Here is a 25,358-nt window from a genome sequence, read left to right on the forward strand (position 1 = left end):
GGTGAAGATGATTTATTGTAATTTTTTAATAATTTTAGTTCTGTTTTTTTTTTAATGGAGATATGAGAGAGATTATTATGATATTTTGAATGATTGGATCATAGTAATAAAACAATATTTTTAATTTTTTTCTTTTTTTTTTTTCTTTTCATTCTTTTTTTTTTTCTTTTCATTCTTTTTTTTTAGTACTTAATCTTTTTTTTTTTCATCTTTCAAAATAAAAAAAAAATATTTATATAAATTTTAACTTTAAATTAAAATAAATAAATTTTAGAATGGCTGAAGAATATCATCAATTGAAAATTACAATATTTACTGATAAAGGGAGATCAACAATAAGTGGTTTTGGTAAGTTAATTAGAATTATTAATTTATAAATATTTAATTTTAGTTTATATATTAAAAAATGTAACATTTAATTTCATTCTTCTGGCTTTTTTAAAAATATAGAGTATCCTCAACCTATATTACCTTATCCTGCACCATATACTTTTAGATTTTTTCATTACGATATTGAAGGCCCAAATTTAACCAACAAAGAATTTAAAGTAAAAACAGGTAAAATTGAATACAAAGGAGAAGAATTTGATATTCCTCCATCATCTAAGGGCTCATGGAGAAGAGAAGATAACCTATTCGATTTAATCTCTGTTACAATATATCCAAGTAGACAACCAAAAAAAGTTTTTCATTATTAGATCTTAAAAACAGATCTGAAACAATGAAAACAAAAATAAAAAATTTTAAAATTTTTTCATAATTGAATTGATATAAAAAAAAAATTATGATTAAAAAAAAAATATGTGTGGAAAAAAAAAAAAATTAAAAATAAAAAATATATTTGTTTATGGTGTTATGTTTTTTGGTAAGGTTTAAAGTGATCAAAAAATTATCATTCAAACTTGTATACCAGTGTTCGACCTTTTTCCACATTTGGAAAAAAAGGGTGTCTTTTTTAATTTCCCTTCCATTCCATGTTTTTGTTTGATTGAGTTGTGATTCCACCATTATTGGAAGTTGTTGCAGCTTCATGTGTTGATCTAACTTCGGTGGTAGAGTGCTCGATTGCTTTTCCAACTAGGTCATCTGTTGATTTTCTTTTGGTTATTTCGATATCCCTTTGCAATTTATTTTTACTTGAGAGTTTGGTGGCCTCTATTCTAGAAGTAGGCTCAGTATTGTAATAAGCCTTTATAATAGCAGAATGATTATCTGCTTTATAATGATTACTGATGTGCTGTTGACACTGGTTTTGATTAATCATATGAGAGACACCATCTTCATCTTTGTTAAGCCTAACCTTCTCTATAATCTTCACTAAGTCTTTTGGGTACCAATTTTTTCTTTTTATCTTTATCAATATAAAACACTTCTTTAATAGTTGCCGTACCATATTCTACATTCTCAACAACATACTGTTTATCCAAAATGTTTTTCCAATAGCTTATATTTTGTCCACTCAATTTGGTATTATGAAATTTATAATCTATTTTAAATTTTACATCTTCGTCATATTTTTCCAAGAGTTTTTTTAATTTATTTTTATTATTTTTTCAATTTCTGTTGCAGAAAGTTGATTATTTAATTTATTGTCTTTACTGAAGACCATTTTTTGGAACGAAAACTTTAAAAAAATAAAAAAATAAAAAAAAAAATACTTTTTTTTTTTAATTTTTTTTTTTATATTTTTTTTTTTATATTTTTTTTTTTTAAATTTTTTTTTTTAATTTTTTTTTTTTATTTTATTTTTTTAAAGTTTCGAACAATTATATATAAAAAAAAAGTAAAAGATATCCCTTCGGTTAATTAAATAATAATAATAATAATAATAATAATAATAATAATAATAATAATAATAATAATAATAATAATAATAATAATACTTATTTCGAAATGTTTAAACAATCATACAGTTTAAAATTAAATAAATTGTTTTAAACCACCACTTTTTTTGAACACATGAAAATAAATAAGATATAAAAATAATAAGATAAAAAAAGATTTTTTTTTTTTTTTTTTTTTATTTTATAATTATTCTTGTCGTCAGTATTGTTACTATAATTAATCCCATGAGTTTTTTTTATTATTATTTTTAATTCTTTTATATTTGAGATGATTATTATTAATTAAATGACTTTGAGTTTTTTTTTTTATTTTTCTATGCCCAAAATTACCATATTAATTTCAGCAGCCATATTAATTTCAGCCTAAAATAGTTGGTCTGTGCATGCCAAAATTAATATGGCTGCTGAAATTAATATGGTAATTCTAGCAGACATAAGTCCCATGCCAAAATTACCATATTAATTTCAGCAGCCATATTAATTTTGGCATGGGACACACACTACTACTATGATTCAACCAAATCAATATTCAACATTTAAATTAGAATTAATAGTATTAAAACAAGAATTTTCATTAATGTTCATTAAATTTAGAACGTAGTTTGAAATCATAGAATCATGACCCAACCACTGACTAGTAGTTTAAATCCATTCTCAAGTAATCATTCCAAATTATCACCACCAGCACCAAATGCAACATCAACTACAACATCAAATCAGCAGCATCTCAATCGAAACAATTGCAGCTCATGAATCAATTCTTACTCTTCAAATCTAGCCAGTAAATGGTATCTCTGAAAATGAGACAAAATCTCAACAAGCCACCCCAGAGAATTAGATTAGAGCTCTGAAGTTGATTGATGCAACCCATTGTTATCACAGGTGGTAAATCTGTAACAATATTTTCAACCATATGGTTAATATGAATAAATTTTATTATCTATAATTAAAGGTTGTTGATTTAATCTATCGTTATTATTAATTTTATCTATTGATAAATCTAGTAGTATATCTCTTATCTCGTCTAATCTTTTTTTTGCAGTTTTTTGTGAAATTTTAAAAATAAATGATAAATTATCCATAGTAGGATAATTTTTTATAAAATAAAAAAATAATAATTTGAAATTTTTATTTTATTTTATTTTTCTTCGTTTATTGATCCATATATTTTAATAAAGGAAATTTTATCTACCCAAAATAAGGAGCGAAATTCCCTTTAATATATTCTCTAAGGAATTATATGTTTCCATTCTTTAATAATAATTCATTAAAATTAAAAAAAAAAAAAAAATTTAAAAAAAATAAAAAAAAAAAAAGACTTTTAAAATTGAATATGAAAATGGTGATAATTATGCCATTATTGAATTTGTACTCTATGATAAATTTAATGGTCAAGAAATTTTAAACAAATGGGAATTTTTTTTTTTTTTTTTTTTTTTTTTTTTTTTTTTTTTTATTTTTCTTTAATTTTACTGGCAATTAATATCTATCACACCACCAAAAAAAATACCCCATAATTTACATTCCTTTTAAAAAATTATGTAAAATGTATGTAAATTCATATTATTTTTTGAGTAGTTTTTTAATTTTTTAAGTTGTCGTGGAATTTTTTTATTTTATTTTTTTTTGTTTTTTTATTTTGTTTTTTTTTTTTTTATTTATTTTTTTTAATTTTTTATTTTCATTAATCCAAAAGGCTTTAAGTATCGATTTCTCTTTTATTTATTCTATTATATTATGTTCTAATTTTTGTTGTAGACTTGTTCCGCAACTACAACATTAACTGTGTCACACCCAAACAAATAAAATTAAAAAAAAGATAAAAATAATAATAATGTCAACAAAAAAAAAAATTAAAACAGATAATAATAATAAAATATTTCAAGATTTTATTGATTTTGAAATTTTAAGATCTTTAATCAATTATTTATTAATCAACAAAACAAATAATAATAATAATAATAATAATAAATATAAAATTAGTAAATTTTATTTACATAGAAATGAAATATTGAATTATATATTAGTTTCAAAAAAGTGGTATAATTTTATATCATTAACAATATCAAATAATATTATTAATAATAAATCATTTGAACATTGGTTAAAAATTAATAATAATAATAATAATAAATCATTTACTAAAAATTATAATAATCAAAATCGATATGATAAAAATAATTTAATTTTTAATAACAAATATAGTAAAAATAAAATTGGTTTTAATAAAGAATTTTCAATTATAAAAATCAAAGAATCAATAATCAAAGATTATTTTAAATTCAATTTATTTTTAAGTAATATTACAATTGATGATTTTAAAGAAATTAAAAATAAATTTGAAAATAATCAATTAGTTTATAATAGAATTGTTGTTGATATTAAAACTGGCTATTATGGTGAAGGGAATCAAGATGAAATTTTATTTAAAATACATGAATATGTATCAAATGAAAATTCAGAAATCATATCAAATTTATTTAAAATATTAGAATTAAATCATGATTTTATGATAATCGATGACTTTCATCCAAAATCTAAAGAAGAGGATGAAGAGGATGAGGAGGATGATGAAAATGATAAAGGTAGTAAGAAATGTACTGAAATATATTTAAATAATTTATTGGTTTCCGGTTATGATCTAACTATGGATGAGGATGAAGATAGAGAATCATTAAAGATATTCAAAATATTTAAAAGTAAAAATATATTTTATGATGGGTCTGGTATTGCTAGTGATATTCCAACACATGTCAATTATTCAGCATTGTTTGATCCTGATAATTCAGGTCAACAAGTTGAATCGATTAAAGTAAAAAATGAACTTGAAGATCCTGATTTTGTAGAACCACTCCATTTAATCAAAGTTAATCAATTTAAAAATTTACATTCAATTACAATACCAATTAATTCATTTCAAATATTATCAAACTTATCCGAAGAAATGGGATATTTTAGTATCGATTGTTTTAAATCTGGTTTTGGTCTTTCAGATAATATGAAATCAGAATTAAATCAAATGATCAATTCATTCATTACAAGTAAATCTTTAAAAAATTTAAAAATAACATCTATTAGTACAAAAGAAGATCCAATTGATTATGATGCTTATTATGATGAAGGTGATCTTCAAACTTTTATGAATCAAATAAATGAACCTAAAGAATCATTTTCAAATTGTTTCAAACCATTATTTTCAGAATTAAATACATCAATTGAAAGAATTGAATTTGATTGTTGCGGTTTATTAAATATCAATACATTTTCAAATTTATTAAATAATAAATCAATTAAATATTTATATTTATATGATAGTGATTTCTTTTTTTCTTCATTAAAAACAAGTGATGGTGGTAGTGATGATTGTGGTATTGATGATGATGGTGGTAGTGATGATTGTGGTATTGATGATGATGGTGGTAGTGATGATTGTGATGCATATCAAAAAATTATTTCCATTAATCAATATCTATTTGAAAATATATTTTCATCACCATTAACATCAATTAGACATTACAGAATTAAATTCAAAGAATTAGATGAATTAAAATTCATATTTAATTTAATATTAAATAATATTTTTAAATTACAATTATATTCATTAATATTTGAATTCAATGAAAACGAATTAGTTTATGAATTTGTTAAAGAATTTAAAAATTTAATAAATAATATTTCAATACAAGAACAACAACAACAACAACAAAAATCAAACAACATAAATTTAAAAGAAATTAAAATTATAATAAATGATGACTGTTTAGAAGAATTAAATAATCCATATTTCAAAACAACAATAAAGAATAGCCCATATTAACCATCAGTAATATTAAAAAAAAAAAAAAAAAAAAAAAAAAAAAAAAAAGTTAAACTTGTTTTCAAACATACTCTTTAATATTAACAAATAATGTCAACAAATAAATTAAAAAACAGATAATAATAATACAATATTTTAAAATTTAATTTTTTTTTTTTTTTTTTTATATAAATAAATAATTTACCTTTTGATTTGGAAATATAATTTATTTTATTTTGTTTGTTGTAGGGAATTTTCCATAAAATTTCACTACAGTAGCGTAGTGAATTTTATTATTTAATTTCACTACAGTAGCGTAGTGAAAAAAAAAAATCACTGACCTTAAATTTTTTTTTTTTTCAAAAAACAAATAAAGTTTATTAAATTGAAATTTTATTTTTTGTTTTAATTATTATTTTATTTATTTTTATTATAATTATTGTTAATTTTTTTTTTTTTTTTTTTTTTTTTTTTTTTTTTTTTTCAATTTTTTTTTTTTAAATTTTTTTCAATTTTTATTTGTTTATTAAATTGTAATTTTATTTTTTGTTTTAATTATTATTTTATTTATTATTATTGTTAATTTTTTTTTTTTTTCAATTTTTTTTTTTTTAATTTATTTTTATTAATTTATTTTTATTAACTCCCTGAGTTGTTCAATTGCTTGATTTACCATATCACTGTAAACACTGCACACAATTGAATTTTTTCTAGCTTTGTTACCTCTGGTGCATTTGATGTTTTTGCATTTTCCTTTGTATACAAAAAAGTCCAAATATAATTCGTTTTCTATTACAGTTTTTACACAATGTTGGTGAAATTGTTTTGATTTTAATTCTAATGCTTCTAACATCATATTTGGATTTTTAACGATTAAAGCATCACCACTATTTACATATAGTACTTTGGCTGCTTTTTCGAGGAATTTAGTCAAATTTTCCTCTGAATCTAACTATTCTTCATTGCCATATTCAATGGCTAAATTTCTTAAGAGTTTTATCGAATCTATTAATTCTTCGATCATTCTTTTTTTTTGAAATTTTTTTTTATTTTGTTTTTTCAATTTTTTTTTTTTATTTTGTTTTTTCAATTTTTTTTAAGTTTTATTTTTTTTTATTTTTTTTTATTTTTTTTAACAAATGTAATTTTTTTTTATTTTTTTCAATTTTTTTTTTTTTTTAATTTTTAATTTTTTTTTTTTTTTTTAATTTTTTGTGTTGATTTGTGTTTTTTTTGTTTTTTTGATTTGGCCACTTGTTTTTATTTTCTAATTTCCCCATACCCCCTTCTATTAATTGCAACCAAATCAAGTTCTAATTTTTGTGTCCTTGTTAACTTTGTTTTTGCAACTTTTTTTGAAGGTATCACATTAACGATTTTTCCTATTGATGGTGATTTGGAAGGTGATTTAAATGGTGATTTAAAAGGTGAATTGGAAGGTGATTTAAATGGTGAATTGGAAGGTGAAATGGATGGTGATTTGGAAGGTGATTTAAATGGTGATTTGGAAGGTGATTTTAATGGTGATTTAAATGGTGAATTGGAAGGTGAAATGGATGGTGATTTGAGAGGTGATTTGGATGGTTTAGAATGTGATTTTAAAGGAGGTTTATTAACAATTGGTAGGACGGGAGGACGGCCTCTGAACAGTTGTTACTATACCACTATACCATTACCAGATTGTGGTATAGTATACGATGGTATTATTTGCACTTGAGGTAACTATTTCTTTTAATCTTTTAAATTCATATCCTTTCTCAAACAATTCATTAAATTTGGCGCTGTTAGATTATTATTTAAAAATGGGAGTATTTCTTCTTGTTCCATTTCATTATTGAGTTTGTGTTGAAATGGATTATCGTTAATGATAGGTGGAATATTTGATGGATTGTTAATAGCATCTTCCAAAACCCTAAATGGATCATTTTGTGTTACCAATTGATGCAAGTTGAAATTGGATAAATCCTTACCAAGATTTTTAATAAACTGAACCAAAAATTCAATAACTTTCCCATCATTATTTAAATAAAGACCAGAAGTAAAAGAATCAATATCTTTTTGTATGTTTGGCGATGTTCTAAAAATATCAACTGTTGATTGTTTATAAAGAACCAACTTGTTACCTCCTACAAAACCAGAGTATAAACCTTTTTTTTGAAGGCTATTGATTCCATCTTCCAAAAATTCAAGTTTATAAAGTTGTTTAGTGTCTTCCTGTATTACCTTATGAATTTTACACAAAATCAATATTTTCTATTAGAATTAAATATAAAATTTGTTAATTATTACTGTTTCATATATTATTAATCTTTATGTTTTAATTACTTACATTATTTTTTTTAATTTCTAGAAAGAGTACAGTATCACCAACTTTCAATCCCTTTGGTGGTTTTGAATTCCATTGATTTTGGTAACTTGTGAGATTTTCAAGAATAATAGCTGTTCTTTCTTCTTTTGAAACATCTGAAACACCAATTGATTGAGAGTCTTGTTCTGATTGAACATTAATAAACAAAGGAACAATACCAACAGCTTGAGATGGTGTCATTTTAATTGTTCTTGTTTTTGTATTATTGTAATCATACAAAGCTTGTTTTAATAGTTCAGAAAGAGACCTAGAAGTACCATCAAGAAAACTAAAATTTATTTATAAATGATTAATTAATAAACATCACAGCAAAGAAAAAACCACCTTTAAATTCGCTTTAAATTAAATTTAAATTTGCTTTAAAGTCCTGAATTAAAGCAATTTTAAAGGTAATTTTTAAGGTTACTTTAAAATCACCTTAAAAATTACCTTTAAAATTACCTTTAAAATTACCTTTTTAATGGCTTTAAAAGCGAGGTCCTGAGTTCGAATCCGTTATTTAACGGATAAATTTTTTAAAATTTTTTTTTTAATTTTTCAAAAATTACCCAAAAGGGATTCGATCCCCCGACCCTCTATCAAAGGGTAGTCTCATCAACCATTACACCATTTGATTGCTTTGATGAAAAATTTAAAAATGATAGAATATTTTATCCCCATTTTTTTGTGCTAAAATTAGATCTTTTTTATTAAAAATCTTAAATTTATGTTTAAAGGAAATTTAAATTCACTTTAAATCTACTTTTAATCTACTTTAAATCCTATTTAAAATTAATTTAAAATAAATTTTAAAGGTATTTTTAAATATCTTAAAAATTATCTTAAAAATTACCTTAAAAATCACCTTTAAAATCACCTTTAAAATCACCTTTAAAATTGCTTAAAAATTTATTTTAAAGCAAATTTTAAAGGCATTTTTAAATATCTTAAAAATTACCTTAAAAATTACCTTAAAAATGAATTTTTTAAACGCGGCTTTAAATTCAATTTAAATCCAATTTAAATCAACTTTTCTTTAAATTTGCTTTAAAGGTGCATTTTTCTTTGCTGTGATATCGATAATTTATATTGTTCACAATATCATACTCTTGTTGTTTTAATTTTGAGATCCTCTCCTTGATAGTTCGATTCAATCTTTCTACCATACCTTGAGTTGTTGGTGTACGAGGAGCTCCATGTGCTGACTTGGAGCCTGGAAAAAGTTTTAGGAATTCTTTTTGGACTTTGTTTTTAAATTCACGTCCATTATCGCAGTGCCATACTTTCACAGGTTTGCCAAAGTACGTGAGAGCCAAAAAATTGTATATGGGAACTGTTCTCTTTGTTGTCAAACATCTAAAAAATAAATGATAATTAAAATAAAAAAAGAAAACTAATAAATTAATAAATAAAAAATAAATACCTTCCAGTAGCAAATTTTGTAAAAGAATCTATGCATAGAATAATGTAAACAACATCGGTGTCGTACGGTTGTACAGAGTCATATTGGATAAGATCATCTAGTTTAGTTAGTATCTTTTCATTATCATCATCGTATGTAACTTTTTCTTTATGTTCACCTTTAATTGATGTTAAATCATAAACCAATCTTGAGTATTCCTCGGTATCTACAATTGGAGCAAAATCCTTTGTTATACCTATTAATTTATTTAAATTATTAAAAGAGTTTTAATATAAAAGTTACAAAACATCATATAAAAATGATTGATACCAAACCTTTTATTCTATTTCGTTGGCAAATGTCACACGTATCTACTGCATCAGATACAAAAGAATACAATCCCATATTATAATATTTAGTCTTGTAGTTCCCATAGGTTGCATCTCTTCCTATATGACCTTTATGCATTTCTTCCCAGAGTGATACCATCACAGCGAAGAAAAAACCACCTTTAAATTCGCTTTAAATTAAATTTAAATTTGCTTTAAAGTCCTGAATTAAAGCAATTTTAAAGGTAATTTTAAAGGTAATTTTTAAGGTTACTTTAAAATCACCTTATTTAATATTTATTTATAGGCTTATCATTTAAGCTGAAGGGTTATTTTAATGGCTTTAAAAGCGAGGTCCTGAGTTCGAAGCCGTTATTTAACGGATAAATTTTTTAAAATTTTTTTTTAATTTTTCAAAAATTACCAAAAGGGATTCGATCCCCCGACCCTCTATCAAAGGGTAGTCTCATCAACCATTACACCATTTGATTGCTTTGATGAAAAATTTAAAAATGATAGAATATTTTATCCCCATTTTTTTGTTCTAAAATTAGATCTTTTTTATTAAAAACCTTAAATTTATGTTTAAAGGAAATTTAAATTCACTTTAAATCTACTTTAAATCTACTTTAAATCCTATTTAAAATTAATTTAAAATAAATTTTAAAGGTATTTTTAAATATCTTAAAAATTATCTTAAAAATTACCTTAAAAATCACCTTTAAAATCACCTTTAAAATCACCTTTAAAATTGCTTAAAAATTTATTTTAAAGCAAATTTTAAAGGCATTTTTAAATATCTTAAAAATTACCTTAAAAATTACCTTAAAAATGAATTTTTTAAACGCGGCTTTAAATTCAATTTAAATCCAATTTAAATCAACTTTTCTTTAAATTTGCTTTAAAGGTGCATTTTTCTTTGCTGTGATTCTATAATCATTAATTACTTCTAAACACACTTCTTTTGATATATTTCTATCTCCGCCACAATTCATGACTTTTTTTTCAATTCTAAATAATTTTTCTTTTCTGTTTCTGTTTTTTATTGGTCAGAATTTAAAAAATGATTGTGTTATTGTAAGGAAAAATATTTACTCATCATGTAAAAATTTATAATTTTTATGTTTAGTATTTTCAAAATTATTATCTTCAATAAATTTTAAATAATTTATAATTTCATTTATTTTATCTTGTTTCATTTTGGGAAAATGAAAATAAAAAAAAAAAAAAAAAAAAAAAAAAAAAGTTTTGTTGGGGAAAAAAAAAAAAAGTTTTGGCGCAAAAAAAAAAAAAAAAATTAAATAAAAAAAAAAAAAAATTAAATAAAAAAAAAAAAAAATAAAAAAACTTATATAGAACTAATAATCAAATAAAAGATAATAATTTAATAAACTTTATTTGTTTTTTGAAAAAAAAAAAATTTAGGGTCAGTGATTTTTTTTTTTCACTACGCTACTGTAGTGAAATTAAATAATAAAATTCACTACGCTACTGTAGTGAAATTTTATTGAAAATTCCCTACAACATTGTTCGATGAAAATGAGAAGATTTTTTTTATCCCAGTTGTAGTGAAAAAATTAAATAATATTTTTAAATTACAATTATATTCATTAAAATTTGAAAAAAAATAATAAAAAAAAAAAAAAATTTTTGGCTTTTAAGATTTATGGAGAATTATCCATCAAAAAAAAAAAAAAAAAAAAAAGGTTAAAAAAAAAAAAAAGGTTAAAAAAAAAAAAAAAATTAAACTTTTTTTTAAAAACTTATTCTTAAAACAAATAAAAATGTTAACAAATAAAAAAATTAAAACAGATAATAGTAATAAAATATTTTCAAATACTAATGATAATGAAATTTTAAGATCTTTAATCGATTATTTATTAATCAGCAAAAACAATAAAACAAATAATAATAATAATGCAAATCAATATAAAATTAAAAAAATTTTAATAAATAGAAATGAAATATTCAATTATATATTAGTTTCAAAAAAGTGGTATAATTTTATATCATTAACAATATCAAATAATATTATTGATAATAAATCATTTGAACATTGGTTAGAAATTAATTATACAAAAAAATCATATACTAAAAATAATAATAATCAAATTCAATATGATAAAAAGAAAATTAATTTTAATAAAAAGTTTTCAATTATAAAAATCCAAGAATCAATAATCAATGATTATTTTAAATTCAATTTATTTTTAGATAATTTTACAATTAATTATTTTAAAGAAATTAAAGATAAATATGAAAATAATCAATTAGATTATAAAAGAATAGTTGTTAATCTTAAAACTAATTCTGGTGGTAATAAAAAAATTTTATTAAATATAAATGAATATGTATCAAATGAAAATTCAGAAATCATACCAAATCTATTTAAAATATTAGAATTAAATTCTGATTTTAAGTTGGACAAGTGCTATATTCCAATATCTGAAGGTACTGAAATATATTTAAATAATTTATCGATTTCTGGTTATGAGGGTATAACATCGAAGATATTCCAAATTTTCAAAAGTAAAAAGATAATTTATGATGGGTCTTGTTGTCCAACAAATGTCAATTATTCAAAGATATTTGATCCAGATAATTCAGGCCAACAAGTTGAATCGATTAAAGTTAAAAATGAAAGTGGTAATAAACAGTTTGTTGAACCACATCATTTAATTAAAGTTTACCAATTTGAAAATTTACATTCAATCACAATACCAATGGATTCATTTCAAATATTATCAGGCTTTTCTGAAAAAATGGGATTCAATAAATTTGATATGAATAATAAATATCCAGGTAATTCGAAAAATATGGAATCAGAATTAAATCAAATGATCAATTCATTCATTACAAGTGAATCTTTAAAGAATTTAAAAATATCATCAGTATGTTCACAATACGTTATTTTTAAAATGAATATTGATAAAATAAATCAAATTAAAGAATCAATTTCAAAATCATTTAAACCATTATTTTCAGAATTAAATACATCAATTGAAAGAATTGAATTAGATTGTGGTGGTATATTAAATATCAATACATTTTCAAATTTATTAAATAATAAATCAATTAAATATTTATATTTATATGATAGTGATTTTATTGTTTATTCATTTAAACAAACTGGTGGTGGAAGTTATTGTAGTATTAATCAATTTCTATTTGAAAATATATTTTCATCACCACAAACATCAATTAAACATTATGGATTTTGCTTCAAAAAATCAAATGAACTCGAATTAATATTTAATTTAATATTAAATAATATTTTTAAATTACAACTATATTCATTAATATTTGTATTAAATAAAAACGAATTAATTGAGAAATTTGTTAAAGAATATGGAAAATTTATAAAAAAAATTTCAACACTAATACAAAAACCACAACAAGAACAACAAGAAAAACAAGAACAAGAACAACAACCACAGGAAATACAAAATTTAAATTTAAAAGAAATTAAAATTAAAATTAAAATTAAAATAAAATTATTTTAAAATTAAATATAATCAATATTTTCAAGAATTAAAAAATTTAAAAAATCCATATTTCACAACAGTAATAGAGAAAACGGTTAATATTAATGGTTAAAAAAATATAAAAATTATAACACTCAATCAAATACTAAAACAAAAAACTTTTCAATTAAAAATCAAAACAATCTTGATGCTGAATCAATTTTTAAACCAATTAAACATAAAATTCATTCAACAGGTAAACCAACTACCCATGCCGTACCATCAACCACAACTGCTCCATCAACTACTGGTGCTGAATCATCAGCCCCTACTGGTTCATCAACTACTCTTGCTGTATTACCATCACCACTACTGTACCATCAACCACAACTGCTCCATCAACTACTGTTTCACAAACTACTCATGCTGTATTACCATCACCACTACTGGTTCATCAACCACCCATGCTACACCATCCACCACTAGTGACTAACCAACTACTCGTGCTGCACCATAATATATATAATAATAAATAAATAAATAAATAAATAAATAAAAAGAATAAATAAATAAAAAAAAGATAAAAATTAAAATTGAATACCATCTTTCAATATTTTTTTTTTTATTGGTATCATTCGTTTTAATATGGTATCATTCGTTTTATTGGTGTAAGACTAGAGAAATTATTAGGTGTAGTTGGTGAAAATTCAACATTCCCAATTGAAAGTATGGCAATATCAAGAAATAATCATTATTTAGGTAGTATTTCTCATGATTTTAGTTAAAAGTTGGAATATTGCTTGTTTCTATGAAGAGGATGAAAGTGAAGATGCTGATTCTGCAAATGCAAATGCAATTGAAATTGAAAATGATGATGATGATGATAGTGGTAGTGAAATGGGTGATGATGACCATGATGATGATCATCATCATGGCGAAGAACAAGACAAAGAAGAAGAGGAATCTTCACCCGATGAAGATATTAAACTTAAAAAACCTCAACAAAATCCAATTAAAGCTCAACAAATTGAAAAACAAAAACAAAAACAAAATCAAAAAGAAGTTTCTTTAAAAATAAAAAAAAATAAAAAAAATGAAAAAAAAAAAAAAAAAAAAAAGAAAGGAGTGGAGTTAATCAATTACATGTTCATATGTTAATCACAACATTTGTTTTTTTTTTTTTATTTTATTTTATTAAATTTAAAATAAAAATAAAATAATCAAAAAAGAACTTTACATTTTAACATCAAAAAAGTTAAAATAGAATATAAGTAAGGGGTTAAATAAAAAAGGAAAAAAAAAAAAAAGATCACTTTTATCCCATTTTTGGTATTTTAAAAAATTATTTCAGATATGGTAATTTTTATTACTTTTAATTTTTTTTTTATTATTTTTTATTTTTTTTTTGGGAAATCGGATTTAATTAAAATGGAAATTTTCCTTTTTTAATTAATAGAAATTGAAATAATATTTAGTATAAATAGTAAAAAAAAAAAAAATTAAAAAATCATTTTTAACAAAGAAATAACAAATAAAAAATAAATATAACTTTAAGCAAATACATATAGTTTTTCCAATGTAATCTTTTTTAAATTAAAAAAAAAAAAAAAAAATTTAATAAATCTAACATATCAATCTAATCAATATTAAAAGTTTAATACTATTAAAAAGTTTAGATATAGGTTTTTTATGGTTGCTTAATTGTAACAAAAAAAAAAAATAAAAATAAAAAAAAAAAAAAAAAAAAAGAATTTTTTTATAAATTTAAATGGTAAATAATAATAACTATAATAATAATTATAATAATAATAATAAAAATAATATTATTAATTAAAAAAAAAAGTAGTAATAAACTAATGGTAATTTTTTAATGGTTGCGAAAACCCTTTTTAAAATATTAAACTAAGAAACATTTAAATAACTATTAAAGTAAAAAAAGTTTAGATTGAAGTTTTATTACTGGATTTCTAAAAGAAAAATTAAAAAAAAGGGAGTTTCTTTAATAAAAATGTAGATGATTATGTAAGCGATACCTCTCCGATGATAATATATCGTTGAGATACCACCCTCAAATGATAAGACCGTTGAGATCTCTCAAATGATAAGATATCGTTGTTTGGTTCACCATATGATATTACAGATTAAAGTAAATCAAAGGGCGGGGCCATTGTTTGGGTTGGTAATATAAAATGAATCAATTCTGATCAAATTTTAGAGAACTAAAATTTTGAAAGTATTTGACCATATATTTAAAAATATTACCACAATGCAAGCAATTTTAGAAATCCAGATAAAACTTCAAAAAAAATCTTACTGGAAACCAATTACACCCGTTTTGCTAGGCTAAAAATGAATGGTTTGGAAAACTCATCAGGGGAAAAAAGAAATTAATAAATTTAATTATAAAATAATAAAATTACGCAATTTATAATTTTTTTATTGATTTTATCAGATATTTCTTATTTTTTAATAGTTTTTGTCATATTTTTTTTACATAAACATACACCAACTCATATACACATAAAAAGATGAATATAGAATAACAATAATACAATAAATAAAATAAAATAAAATAAAATAATATAATATAATATAATATAATATGTGTAATAGTAATAATAATAATAATAATTTTTTAAGCCCAATCCATTGGTATTACAGAAAACTTTATTTGAGAAATCTATAATATTTTCACTCTTTAAAATGTTACCTGTATCATCTAAACCATACTCTTTCAAAAAGTTATCAATTGGAATTTGTTTTGAAAATTTCTCAACATTCCAATCACATTGCCCTTTAATTGTAAATCCAAATCCTTTTACAACATCATCTAAATCTAAACCTTCTTCACCCTTAATTTTACCTCTAGTTTTCTTCCAATAAACATATTCTGTAAATCCAACAGGTCCTGCAAAAACATTACCAAAATAAATAAAATCTCTCTAAAAAATAAATTAAAATTAGTAAAAAAAAACCAAAAAAAACAAAATAAATTATTATTTTTTACTTACTGGTTTACCAAGTACAGGTATAATTGGTGTTAATAAATCAGCCAATTTATCAATATTTGCCATTTTAACAGCAGATCTATTAATAAAGATTGAACCTTTAATTGATTCATAAGGATTTGATTTGTTTCTTGCAACATAGAATCTCTTTGAATCTAAAGTATCCAATGCATTTTTATGTTGATCTAATTCCCCTAATAACTCTTCTGAACAATGACCTCTTATTGGTTTATCTGTTATTGAACCTTACCAACAAATTTAACAAGGGTATGATCAACTGAAAATCCTTCCCATGGATTATAACATTCACTATTACAATTTATCCATTCAAATATTTGTTTTGATGGAAAACCAAGATCCTCATCCTCTAATATATGTTCAGTTTGTCTATAAAATTCTGGTAAATCTTTCTCTGCAAATGCAAGTCCTTTTGTACTTTGAAATCTATCAACTTTAATTAAATCATTTCTACCATCTTGTTCTTTACCTAATCCTTGACCTTCAATATGCCCATGTTTTGCCTTTTTTTAAAAAAAAAATAAATAAATAAATATTAAATTATTTTAATTTTTTTTTGATAAGTGATACATACCAAAAAATTTGCACCAAAACTTAATTTAGGTGTATCTTCTTCTTCTTTATCATCATCTTCTTCATATACGAAACTATCTTCGAAATCTTGATCATCGTTTTCACTTCTATTTGATGATAACATTCAAATTGGACACCCAACAATGGGTGATAGATTTTAAAAAAGAATAAAATTAATTTGGTTGAATTAATTGTTAAATATATATATATATATTTTTTTTTTTTTTTTTTTAAAAAATGTGAATTTGAATGTTTGAATTAATAAATTAAAATGAAAAAAAAAAAAAAAAAAAAAAATATTGATAAAAACATTCAAATTGGACACCCAAAAAAATTTTCATTTTATTTTTCATTTTTTTTTTTTTTTTTTTTACAAACAATAATTTAAATTTATTAATTCTTAATATGAATTAAGTATAGATAAATAGAGCACTCAAAAATACACAAAATGATATAAAAATTAAAAAAAATGAATGTAATCATTCTGTTTTTTGAATTTTTTATTTTACTTTTTAAATCAAAATAAATTTTAAAGGCATTTTTAAATATCTTAAAAATATCTTAAAAATCACCTTTAAAATTATTTACCATTCATTCGTTTTTATCAATAAAAAATAAAATTAGAAAAAAAAAAGAAAATTGTGATTTTTTTTTTTTTTTTATTTTTTTATTTTTTTTTTTTATTTTATTTTTTTTTTTTTTTTGGTTGTCCAATTTGAATGCTGTTATCAACCAAAAAAAAAATATAACAACTTAAACAAAAAATAATGTCAAAAAATAAAAAAACTAAAACAGATAATAAAATATTTCAAGATGTTATTGATTTTGAAATTTTAAGACCTATAATCAATTATTTATTAATCAGCAAAAATAAAAATAATAATAATAATAATAATAATAATACTAATAGTAATCAATATAAAATTAATAAATTTTATTTAAATAGAAATGAAATATTAAATTATATATTAGTTTCAAAAAAGTGGTATAATTTTATATCATTAACAATATCAAATAATATAATTAATAATAAATCATTTGAAAATTGGTTAGAAATTAATAATAATAATAATAATAATAATAAATCATTTATTGAAAATTATAATAATCAAAATCAATATGATAAAAATAATTTAATTTTTAATATTAAAAATGAAAAACCAAATTATTATAATCAAAAACGAAATAATACAGTTTTTAATAACAAAGAAGATAAACAAAATAAAATTAGTTTTAATAAAGAGTTTTCAATTATAAAAATCAAAGAATCAATAATCGATGATTATTTTAAATTCAATTTATTTTTAGATGATATTACAATTGATGATTTTAAAGAAATTAAAAATAAATTTGAAAATAACCAATTACTATATAATAGAATTGTAGTTAATCTTAAAACTAGTGGTAATAATACTTTATTTGAAATAAATGAATATGTATCAAATGAAAATTCAGAAATCGTATCAAATTTATTTAAAATATTAGAATTAAATTTTGATTTTTGGTTGGAGGATGGTTATAGTGCAAAATATGAAGAGTTGGAGGAGGAGGATGATCATGGTGGTAAGAAATGTACTGAATTATTTTTAATAAATAATTTATCAATTTCTGGTTTTAATATTAGTATAGGTAATGATGAAACATTAAAGATATTCAAAAATTTCAAAAGTAAACATATAATATATGATGGGTCAGATGATGTTGATAATTATCAAGCGCATGCCAATTATTCAGTATTATTCGATCCAGATAATTCAGGTCAACAAGTTGAATCAATTAAAGTACAAAGTAAACATGGTAATAAAGAGTCTGTTGAACCACTCCATTTGATCAACGTTAATCAATTTGAAAATTTACATTCAATTACAATACCAATAAATTCAATTCTATTATTATCAGAGATATCTAAAGAAATGGGCTTTTATGGATTCTATGATGGAAATGCATATTCAAGTTTTACTGGAGATGTCAAATCAGAATTAATCGAAATGGTCTTTTCAATCGCTACAAGTGAATCTTTAAAGAATTTAAATATAACATCAATCAATTTTGAACAATATCCAATTAATTTCCAAGATTACGCTCACTATTATTTATCTCTTCCTGGTGGTGGTGGTCTTGAATTTTTTGCAAACAAAATAAATGAAATTATAGAACAATTTTCAAATTCATTTCAACCATTATTTTCAGAATTAAATACATCAATTGAAAGAATTGAATTTGATTGTTGTGGTTTATTAAATATCAATACATTTTCAAATTTATTAAATAATAAATCAATTAAATATTTATATTTATATAATAGTGATTTCATTGTTTATTCATTAAAACAAAATGATAGTGGTAGTGGTAGTATGAAGCAAATGCATAAAGAACCTATTTCAATTAATCAATATTTATTTGAAAATATATTTTCATCACCATTAACATCAATTAGACATTATAAAATTAATTTCAAAGAATCAAAACAAATCAAACCAGTATTTAATTTAATATTAAATAATATTTTTAAATTACAATTATATTCATTAATATTTGTATTAAATAAAAGTAAATTAATTGGTGAATTTGTTAAAGAATTTAAAAATTTAATAAATAATATTTCAATACAACTACAACATCAACAAGAACAACAACAACAACAAGAACAACAAAAACAAAAATTAAATAATATAAATTTAAAAGAATTTAAAATTAAAATTGAAATTGAAAATAAAATTAAAATTAAAATCAAAGATAAAAATGAAATTAAAATTAATGAAAGGTATATTCAAGAATTAAATAATATTGATAATCCATATTTCACAACAGTAATAAAGAAGATAGTTAGAAATGAAACCCCAAAAAAAAATTATCGAAAATAAATCAGGTTCTTCTCATTAATTGTATGGGATTTTATTATTATAATAATAATTTTTTTTTTATTTCTATAATTCATTTTTAAGTATCAAGGTTGGTTATATTATTTTATTTATATATTTATTTTAATTTCAAAGGATGGAAAGAAATGTGGAGGTGAATCTATTTCTACTTATTTGATAAATAGTGTGTAGTCCTGTATTTGACGTTTTACCACCACCATCACAACTACTTGATTTATTTCCAGTAGTTGATTGATGGTACAGCATGAATAGTTGGCAGACTTCCATGGAAGTTGATGAATGAATTTTAAATTTAAATGGTTTAAAAATTTAAATGTTGTTTATTGGTGTGCACACAGGGTCATAGGTTCCCCGTCATTTTTTGAAAATGGGCATATCCCCTTAAAATAAAAAACTATATGCTAAAATTTATCTCTTTTTATGTCCAATCATTTCATTACAGTTAGTGGTGGTGGTGGTGGTGGAACTATTACCAATACTATCTACTATTTCCTTTACTTTATTGTTGTTGTGTGATATATTGTTGATTATTTATTTTTTTGCTGCATATTTTGTTTATTTATTTATTTTTTTTTTTTATTTTTTTATTTTATTTTTTAATCTCGAACGAAAAATTTTCAAAAAAAAAAAATTAACCTCTTTTGACATTATTATTTGTTTAAATTAACTCACTCTTTATAATTTAAACAAATAATAATGTCAACAAATAAAAAAATTAACCAGCAAAAATAATAATAATAATAATAATAATAATAATAACTATAATAATAATAGTAATAATAATAATAATTATACTTCTAATAATATAAAATTAGTAAATAATATTAATCAATATAAAATTAGTAAATTTTATTTGAATAGAAATGAAATATTTAATTATATATTAGTTTCAAAAAAGTGATAATTTTATATCATTAACAATATCAAATAACATTATTAATAATAAATCAACAAACCCGCTTGCATAAAATTTAATAAAAATAAAATATAAAAAAAAAATAAAATAAAAATTTCTAAAAGTTTGGCAAACAAAAAAAAAATAAGTTTTTTATTCAAAACATACTCTTTATAATTTTTAAAACAAATAATAATGTCAACAAATAAAAAAATTAAAACAGATAATAATAATAATAATAAAATATTTCAAGAAATTATTGATTTTGGAATTTTAAAATCTTTAATCGATTATTTATTAATCAACAATAATAATAATAATAATAATAATAATAATAATAATAATAATAATAATAATAATAATAATAATAATAACAATAATAATCACAATACTAGTAATCAATATAAAATTAATAAATTTTATTTAAATAGAAATGAAATATTAAATTATATATTAGTTCAAAAAAGTGGTATAATTTTATATCATTAACAATATCAAATAATATTATTGATAATAAATTATTTGAACATTGGTTAAACATTAATAATATTAGTAATAAATCATTTATTGAAAATTATAATAATCGAAATCAATATGATAAAAATAATTTAATTTCTAAAAACAAAGAAGATAATCATAATAAAATTAGTTTTAATAAAGAGTTTTCAATTATAAAAATCAAAGAATCAATAATCAATGATTATTTTAAATTCAATTTATTTTTATATAAGATTACAATTGATAATTTTAAAGATATTAAAAATAAATTTGAAAATAATCAATTACTTTATAATAGAATTGTTGTTAATGTTGATACTGGTTATGATGAAGAGAATCTAGATGAAATTTTATTTAGGATACATGTGTATCAAATGAAAATTCAGAAATCATATCAAATTGATTTAAAATATTAGAAAAAAATTATGATTTTATGGTAATCGATGGTTATAATACAAACTCTGAAGAGGAGGAGGAGGATAAAAGTAATAAGAAATGTACTGAAATATATTTTAATAATTTATCAATTGTAGGTTTTGATACAAATATAGGTGAGGATAGAGAAGCAGTAAAGATATTCAAAATATTCAAAAGTATAAATATATTTTATGATGGGACCTTTCTTAATGCTATTCCAACACATGTCAATTATTCAGCATTATTTGATCCAGATAATTCAGGTCAACAAGTTAAATCAATTATAGTACAAATTGGACGTGAAGAATATTCTGATTTTGTTGAACCACGTCATTTAATCAAAGTTAATCAATTTGAAAATTTACATTCAATTACATTTTCAATCAATTCATTTCAAATATTATCCAATCTATCGAAAGAAATGGGATATTTTAGTTTCAAATGTATAAAATCTGATTTTGGTAATTCAGATAATATCAAATCAGAATTAAATCAAATGGTAAATTCAATCATTACAAGTAAATATTTAAAGAATTTAAAAATAACATCCATTAATACAGAAAAACATCCAATTGATTATGATACTTATTATGATTATGGTGAACCTCAAGCTTTTGTTAATAAAATAAATGAAACTGCAGAATCATTTTCAAATTCATTTAAACCATTATTTTCAGAATTAAATACATCAATCGAAAGAATTGAATTTGATTGTATGGATCAATACATTTCAAAATTATTAAATAATAAATCAATTAAATATTTATATGATAGTGATTTCATTGTTTACTCATTAAAACCAAGTGGTGGTGCTGGTGGTGCTGATGGTAGTCAAGTACATAAAGAACCTATTTCAATTAATCTATATCTATTTGATAACATATTTCCATCACCATTTACATCAATTAGACATTAAAGAATTAAATTCAAAGAATCAAAACAATTAAAATTCATATTTAATTTAATATTAAATAATATTTTTAAATTACCATTATATTCATTAATATTTGAAGAATTAATTAATATTAATAGTCTATATTTCAAAATAGTAATAAAGAATAACTATAAATATGAACGTGACATTTTTCAAAAACTCTTCATCAGTCCAAAAGCCCCAAAAAAAAATAAAAATAAAAATTGAATAAACACACTGCAAAAATTAATAATATTTTAATTTTTTATTATTTTTTTTTCAAATAGTTTTTAGCTTTTTCTTTATTTATCATTTTTTTAATTTCTTTTAAATTTATTTTTTATGTAATTTTAAAAACATTCAAACCAAATATCAATATTACACTTTTCAAATAAGCTTAAAAAATAATAAAATAATAAATAAAAAGTGTGGAATTTTAAAGATTTTTTGACTTAACCGATTTATTAATAAATTTTTTTTAAAGTTCAATTTTTGGTTCCCAACCTAACATGGTAACATCACAATTTTTCACCTTTGGATGAGTGAGTTGTTGTTTATATTTTGGAGTTCTGTAAACAAAAGTTTCAAATGGGAAATTTGTTAAAGGAGTATCAAAAAGGTATAAATTAACTGATTGTGGTATTTCACTTTTTTCTTGATTAAATCCATCTAATAAAAACCAATTGGAAACACAATTTGGTATTGAACCTTTTAATAATGGTTTTTTAATTGCACCAACGAGCAGATATGTAATTGATTCTGGTAGCATACCTTTTGTTAGTTGAATATTGAATCCATCAAGTAATAGTAAAAATTGAACCGATGTTGGAATTGAACCTATTTCAATTGTTTTAACACTTGGTGCAATCGCTACACGAATAGTACCTTTTGGAATGACAGAATCATTTTTATAAAAAAAATATTCATATCCTAAAACTGTATATAATAATTTAATATTAATAAAATAATTTAAATAAACAAAACCACAATTATTATTATTGTAGTTTTATTTTTTCAAAATATTTACCAGTAACTCTTTTTGGATCCTTTACATTTGTAATAGAGGGGGAATCTCTAATTTCAAATATTTCTTTAATTGAATTTTTAACTTGTTCACTATTTACAATATTTACATTTTTATATTGATTCATTAATTCTTTGATTTTATTAACATTTTGATTATCTTTTATTAATAGTTGTGATTGGTGACAATGTTTTAACATTTCAATATGTTGATAACTATTATTATTATTGTTTTTATTATTATTAATGATTTCATCAATATTTATTTGATTTATTGTATTTTTATATTTATTTGTAATTAAATTAATAATATTTAAATTATCATGTATAGTGGTTGAAATATTTGTATTGGTATCTTTATTTTCATCATAGATTGTTACTAATTGTTTGATTTTATCAATTTCAATGATTTGTAATAATTTGGAGAGTTCTTTAAATTCTTCTGTGATTGTATTTACATTTTCAGTGTGTTTATCTTCTAATGATTTAAATAAATTATTTGATTCTTTCAATAGCTCATTATTGATACCGATTTGGTTATTTAAATTTTGAAGGTGATTATTTTTGAATTCTTCAAAGATTGCTTTTGAATTCTCTACATCTATATGATCAAATTTATGACCAATATGACCTGAAACAATACAATCATTACATACTACTGTCTGTTATAATTGTAATAATATGAATGAAAATAATTAGTAAGAATTACTTTTTTTTTATTTATTAAAATGTAGAATAATAACTACCTTACAGGTTGAACAAATCAATTTAATATCATACTCTTTATGTATTGAACATTTGTTATCATATTTATTTATATTATCCATTGTAAAAATTTTGAAATGATTTAAAAAAAATAAATTTTGGTGTTAAGATTCAAAAAAAAAAAAATAAAAAAAAAATAAAAAAAAATAAAATAAAATAAAAAAAATAAAAATTAAAAAAAGAAAATCTTATTATTATTATAGCAATGAATTAAAAATTTTTTATTTATTTATTTATTTGTTTATTTGTTGTTTATGTAATCCGAAGTGATTTGAGGTTGTGATGGTGATTGTGTTGTTGGATATGTTTGTTGTTGTTGTTCTTGTGGTGATTTTTGAGTTTGTTCTACTGGTTATTGTGTTTGTATTTGGTGAATATTGTTGATGTATTATTAAAAGATTGAAAATCTTGATTTTTCCAATCACTGATGCTGAATTAACACTACCAAATCTAATACAATGTCGTTGTATTTGATTTTTGAAAATTTGCTAAAATATTTCACCACTAGTTGTGGCACTATCGGTATCAACACCCCTCTGCTATGTCGTCAGGGAAAAGGAATTGAACTTTTAATGGTACCTTTTTACCAAGTGCTTCGATCTCTGTATCTACACAGGTGTTAATGAATGTGGACCCAATTGAGTGAGTGCATCCAACCTATAGAGACAATACTAGCGAAACCATCATCATCATCTCTACTTTATTTAAAAGAGTGTAAATAGTTTGAAACATACTTTGAAAGTCTTGATATCGGGTGCAAATGAACCACAACACCACAACAAAGTGATAACAATTCCCAACCTCTAAAGCTTTATTCTCTCTCTCTTTTACCTGGATGACCTGTCAATTGTTTAATGATTTGACAATAGATTTCATCACGTAACTCTGGATGATTTAAACATTGACGAACATAAATGTACAAATTTGATTATGTGGTTTCTTTCTTTCTTTCTTTCTTTCTTTCTTTCTTTCTTTCTTTCTCCCATATATTATAAATTTGCAACAATTGATGCATTTAAATTATTATTATTATTTATATTATCATTATTTGATGAAAATACTTTATTAACGACAACTGGTGATGTTGAAGGAAAATAAATAAATGATGGGTTACAAAAAATTTTCAGTGTGAGATTTGAAAAAAAAAAATTAAAAAAAAAAAAATAAAAAAAATAAAAAAAAAA

The 25,358-nt window shown here is 21.3% G+C and overlaps 14 protein-coding genes across 14 annotated transcripts; 8 read left to right on the top strand and 6 right to left on the bottom strand.

The window, feature by feature from the left end:
- Window positions 1–275: 275 nt before the first annotated feature.
- On the top strand, window positions 276–698 carry DDB_G0271196 (hypothetical protein; the record flags this gene model as incomplete). Its single annotated transcript, XM_640648.1, has 2 exons — window positions 276–348; window positions 451–698. 2 exons carry the CDS (start codon window positions 276–278, stop codon window positions 696–698), a joined length of 321 nt encoding a protein of 106 aa, XP_645740.1.
- A 257-nt stretch (window positions 699–955) lies between these two features.
- Window positions 956–1,393, bottom strand: DDB_G0271194 (hypothetical protein; the record flags this gene model as incomplete). The annotated part of the gene is made up of 1 exon (XM_640649.1): window positions 956–1,393. The coding sequence occupies one exon, from the start codon at window positions 1,391–1,393 to the stop codon at window positions 956–958; it is 438 nt and encodes a 145-aa protein (XP_645741.1).
- A 1,069-nt stretch (window positions 1,394–2,462) lies between these two features.
- Window positions 2,463–2,597, top strand: DDB_G0271416 (hypothetical protein; the record flags this gene model as incomplete). The annotated part of the gene is made up of 1 exon (XM_640650.1): window positions 2,463–2,597. The coding sequence occupies one exon, from the start codon at window positions 2,463–2,465 to the stop codon at window positions 2,595–2,597; it is 135 nt and encodes a 44-aa protein (XP_645742.1).
- Window positions 2,598–3,678: 1,081 nt separating this feature from the next.
- On the top strand, window positions 3,679–5,661 carry DDB_G0271418 (hypothetical protein; the record flags this gene model as incomplete). The annotated part of the gene is made up of 1 exon (XM_640651.1): window positions 3,679–5,661. One exon carries the CDS (start codon window positions 3,679–3,681, stop codon window positions 5,659–5,661), a length of 1,983 nt encoding a protein of 660 aa, XP_645743.1.
- A 604-nt stretch (window positions 5,662–6,265) lies between these two features.
- Window positions 6,266–6,496, bottom strand: DDB_G0271352 (hypothetical protein; the record flags this gene model as incomplete). The annotated part of the gene is made up of 1 exon (XM_640652.1): window positions 6,266–6,496. One exon carries the CDS (start codon window positions 6,494–6,496, stop codon window positions 6,266–6,268), a length of 231 nt encoding a protein of 76 aa, XP_645744.1.
- Window positions 6,497–8,735: 2,239 nt separating this feature from the next.
- On the bottom strand, window positions 8,736–9,878 carry DDB_G0271422 (hypothetical protein; the record flags this gene model as incomplete). The annotated part of the gene is made up of 4 exons (XM_640654.2): window positions 8,736–8,760; window positions 9,095–9,343; window positions 9,411–9,645; window positions 9,725–9,878. The coding sequence occupies 4 exons, from the start codon at window positions 9,876–9,878 to the stop codon at window positions 8,736–8,738; spliced, it is 663 nt and encodes a 220-aa protein (XP_645746.2).
- A 1,624-nt stretch (window positions 9,879–11,502) lies between these two features.
- DDB_G0271424 (hypothetical protein) lies at window positions 11,503–13,221 on the top strand (the record flags this gene model as incomplete). Its single annotated transcript, XM_640655.1, has 1 exon — window positions 11,503–13,221. The coding sequence occupies one exon, from the start codon at window positions 11,503–11,505 to the stop codon at window positions 13,219–13,221; it is 1,719 nt and encodes a 572-aa protein (XP_645747.1).
- Window positions 13,222–13,427: 206 nt separating this feature from the next.
- On the bottom strand, window positions 13,428–13,697 carry DDB_G0271192 (hypothetical protein; the record flags this gene model as incomplete). The annotated part of the gene is made up of 2 exons (XM_640656.1): window positions 13,428–13,551; window positions 13,684–13,697. 2 exons carry the CDS (start codon window positions 13,695–13,697, stop codon window positions 13,428–13,430), a joined length of 138 nt encoding a protein of 45 aa, XP_645748.1.
- A 213-nt stretch (window positions 13,698–13,910) lies between these two features.
- On the top strand, window positions 13,911–14,650 carry DDB_G0271426 (hypothetical protein; the record flags this gene model as incomplete). Its single annotated transcript, XM_640657.1, is given in 3 exon segments — window positions 13,911–13,944; window positions 13,964–14,244; window positions 14,639–14,650. 3 exon segments carry the CDS (start codon window positions 13,911–13,913, stop codon window positions 14,648–14,650), a joined length of 327 nt encoding a protein of 108 aa, XP_645749.1.
- Window positions 14,651–15,692: 1,042 nt separating this feature from the next.
- On the bottom strand, window positions 15,693–16,905 carry DDB_G0271428 (hypothetical protein; the record flags this gene model as incomplete). Its single annotated transcript, XM_640658.1, has 4 exons — window positions 15,693–16,124; window positions 16,194–16,288; window positions 16,441–16,711; window positions 16,783–16,905. The coding sequence occupies 4 exons, from the start codon at window positions 16,903–16,905 to the stop codon at window positions 15,693–15,695; spliced, it is 921 nt and encodes a 306-aa protein (XP_645750.1).
- Window positions 16,906–17,548: 643 nt separating this feature from the next.
- DDB_G0271430 (hypothetical protein) lies at window positions 17,549–19,645 on the top strand (the record flags this gene model as incomplete). Its single annotated transcript, XM_640659.2, has 1 exon — window positions 17,549–19,645. The coding sequence occupies one exon, from the start codon at window positions 17,549–17,551 to the stop codon at window positions 19,643–19,645; it is 2,097 nt and encodes a 698-aa protein (XP_645751.2).
- Window positions 19,646–20,753: 1,108 nt separating this feature from the next.
- Window positions 20,754–21,472, top strand: DDB_G0271432 (hypothetical protein; the record flags this gene model as incomplete). The annotated part of the gene is made up of 2 exons (XM_640660.1): window positions 20,754–21,027; window positions 21,186–21,472. The coding sequence occupies 2 exons, from the start codon at window positions 20,754–20,756 to the stop codon at window positions 21,470–21,472; spliced, it is 561 nt and encodes a 186-aa protein (XP_645752.1).
- Window positions 21,473–21,489: 17 nt separating this feature from the next.
- On the top strand, window positions 21,490–22,389 carry DDB_G0271190 (hypothetical protein; the record flags this gene model as incomplete). Its single annotated transcript, XM_640661.1, has 1 exon — window positions 21,490–22,389. The coding sequence occupies one exon, from the start codon at window positions 21,490–21,492 to the stop codon at window positions 22,387–22,389; it is 900 nt and encodes a 299-aa protein (XP_645753.1).
- A 475-nt stretch (window positions 22,390–22,864) lies between these two features.
- On the bottom strand, window positions 22,865–24,236 carry DDB_G0271188 (hypothetical protein; the record flags this gene model as incomplete). Its single annotated transcript, XM_640662.1, has 3 exons — window positions 22,865–23,322; window positions 23,414–24,071; window positions 24,153–24,236. The coding sequence occupies 3 exons, from the start codon at window positions 24,234–24,236 to the stop codon at window positions 22,865–22,867; spliced, it is 1,200 nt and encodes a 399-aa protein (XP_645754.1).
- Between the last annotated feature and the right edge of the window lie 1,122 nt (window positions 24,237–25,358).

The sequence above is a fragment of the Dictyostelium discoideum genome (genome assembly GCF_000004695.1).
Source record: "Dictyostelium discoideum AX4 chromosome 2 chromosome, whole genome shotgun sequence".
Lineage (NCBI taxonomy): Eukaryota > Evosea > Eumycetozoa > Dictyosteliales > Dictyosteliaceae > Dictyostelium > Dictyostelium discoideum.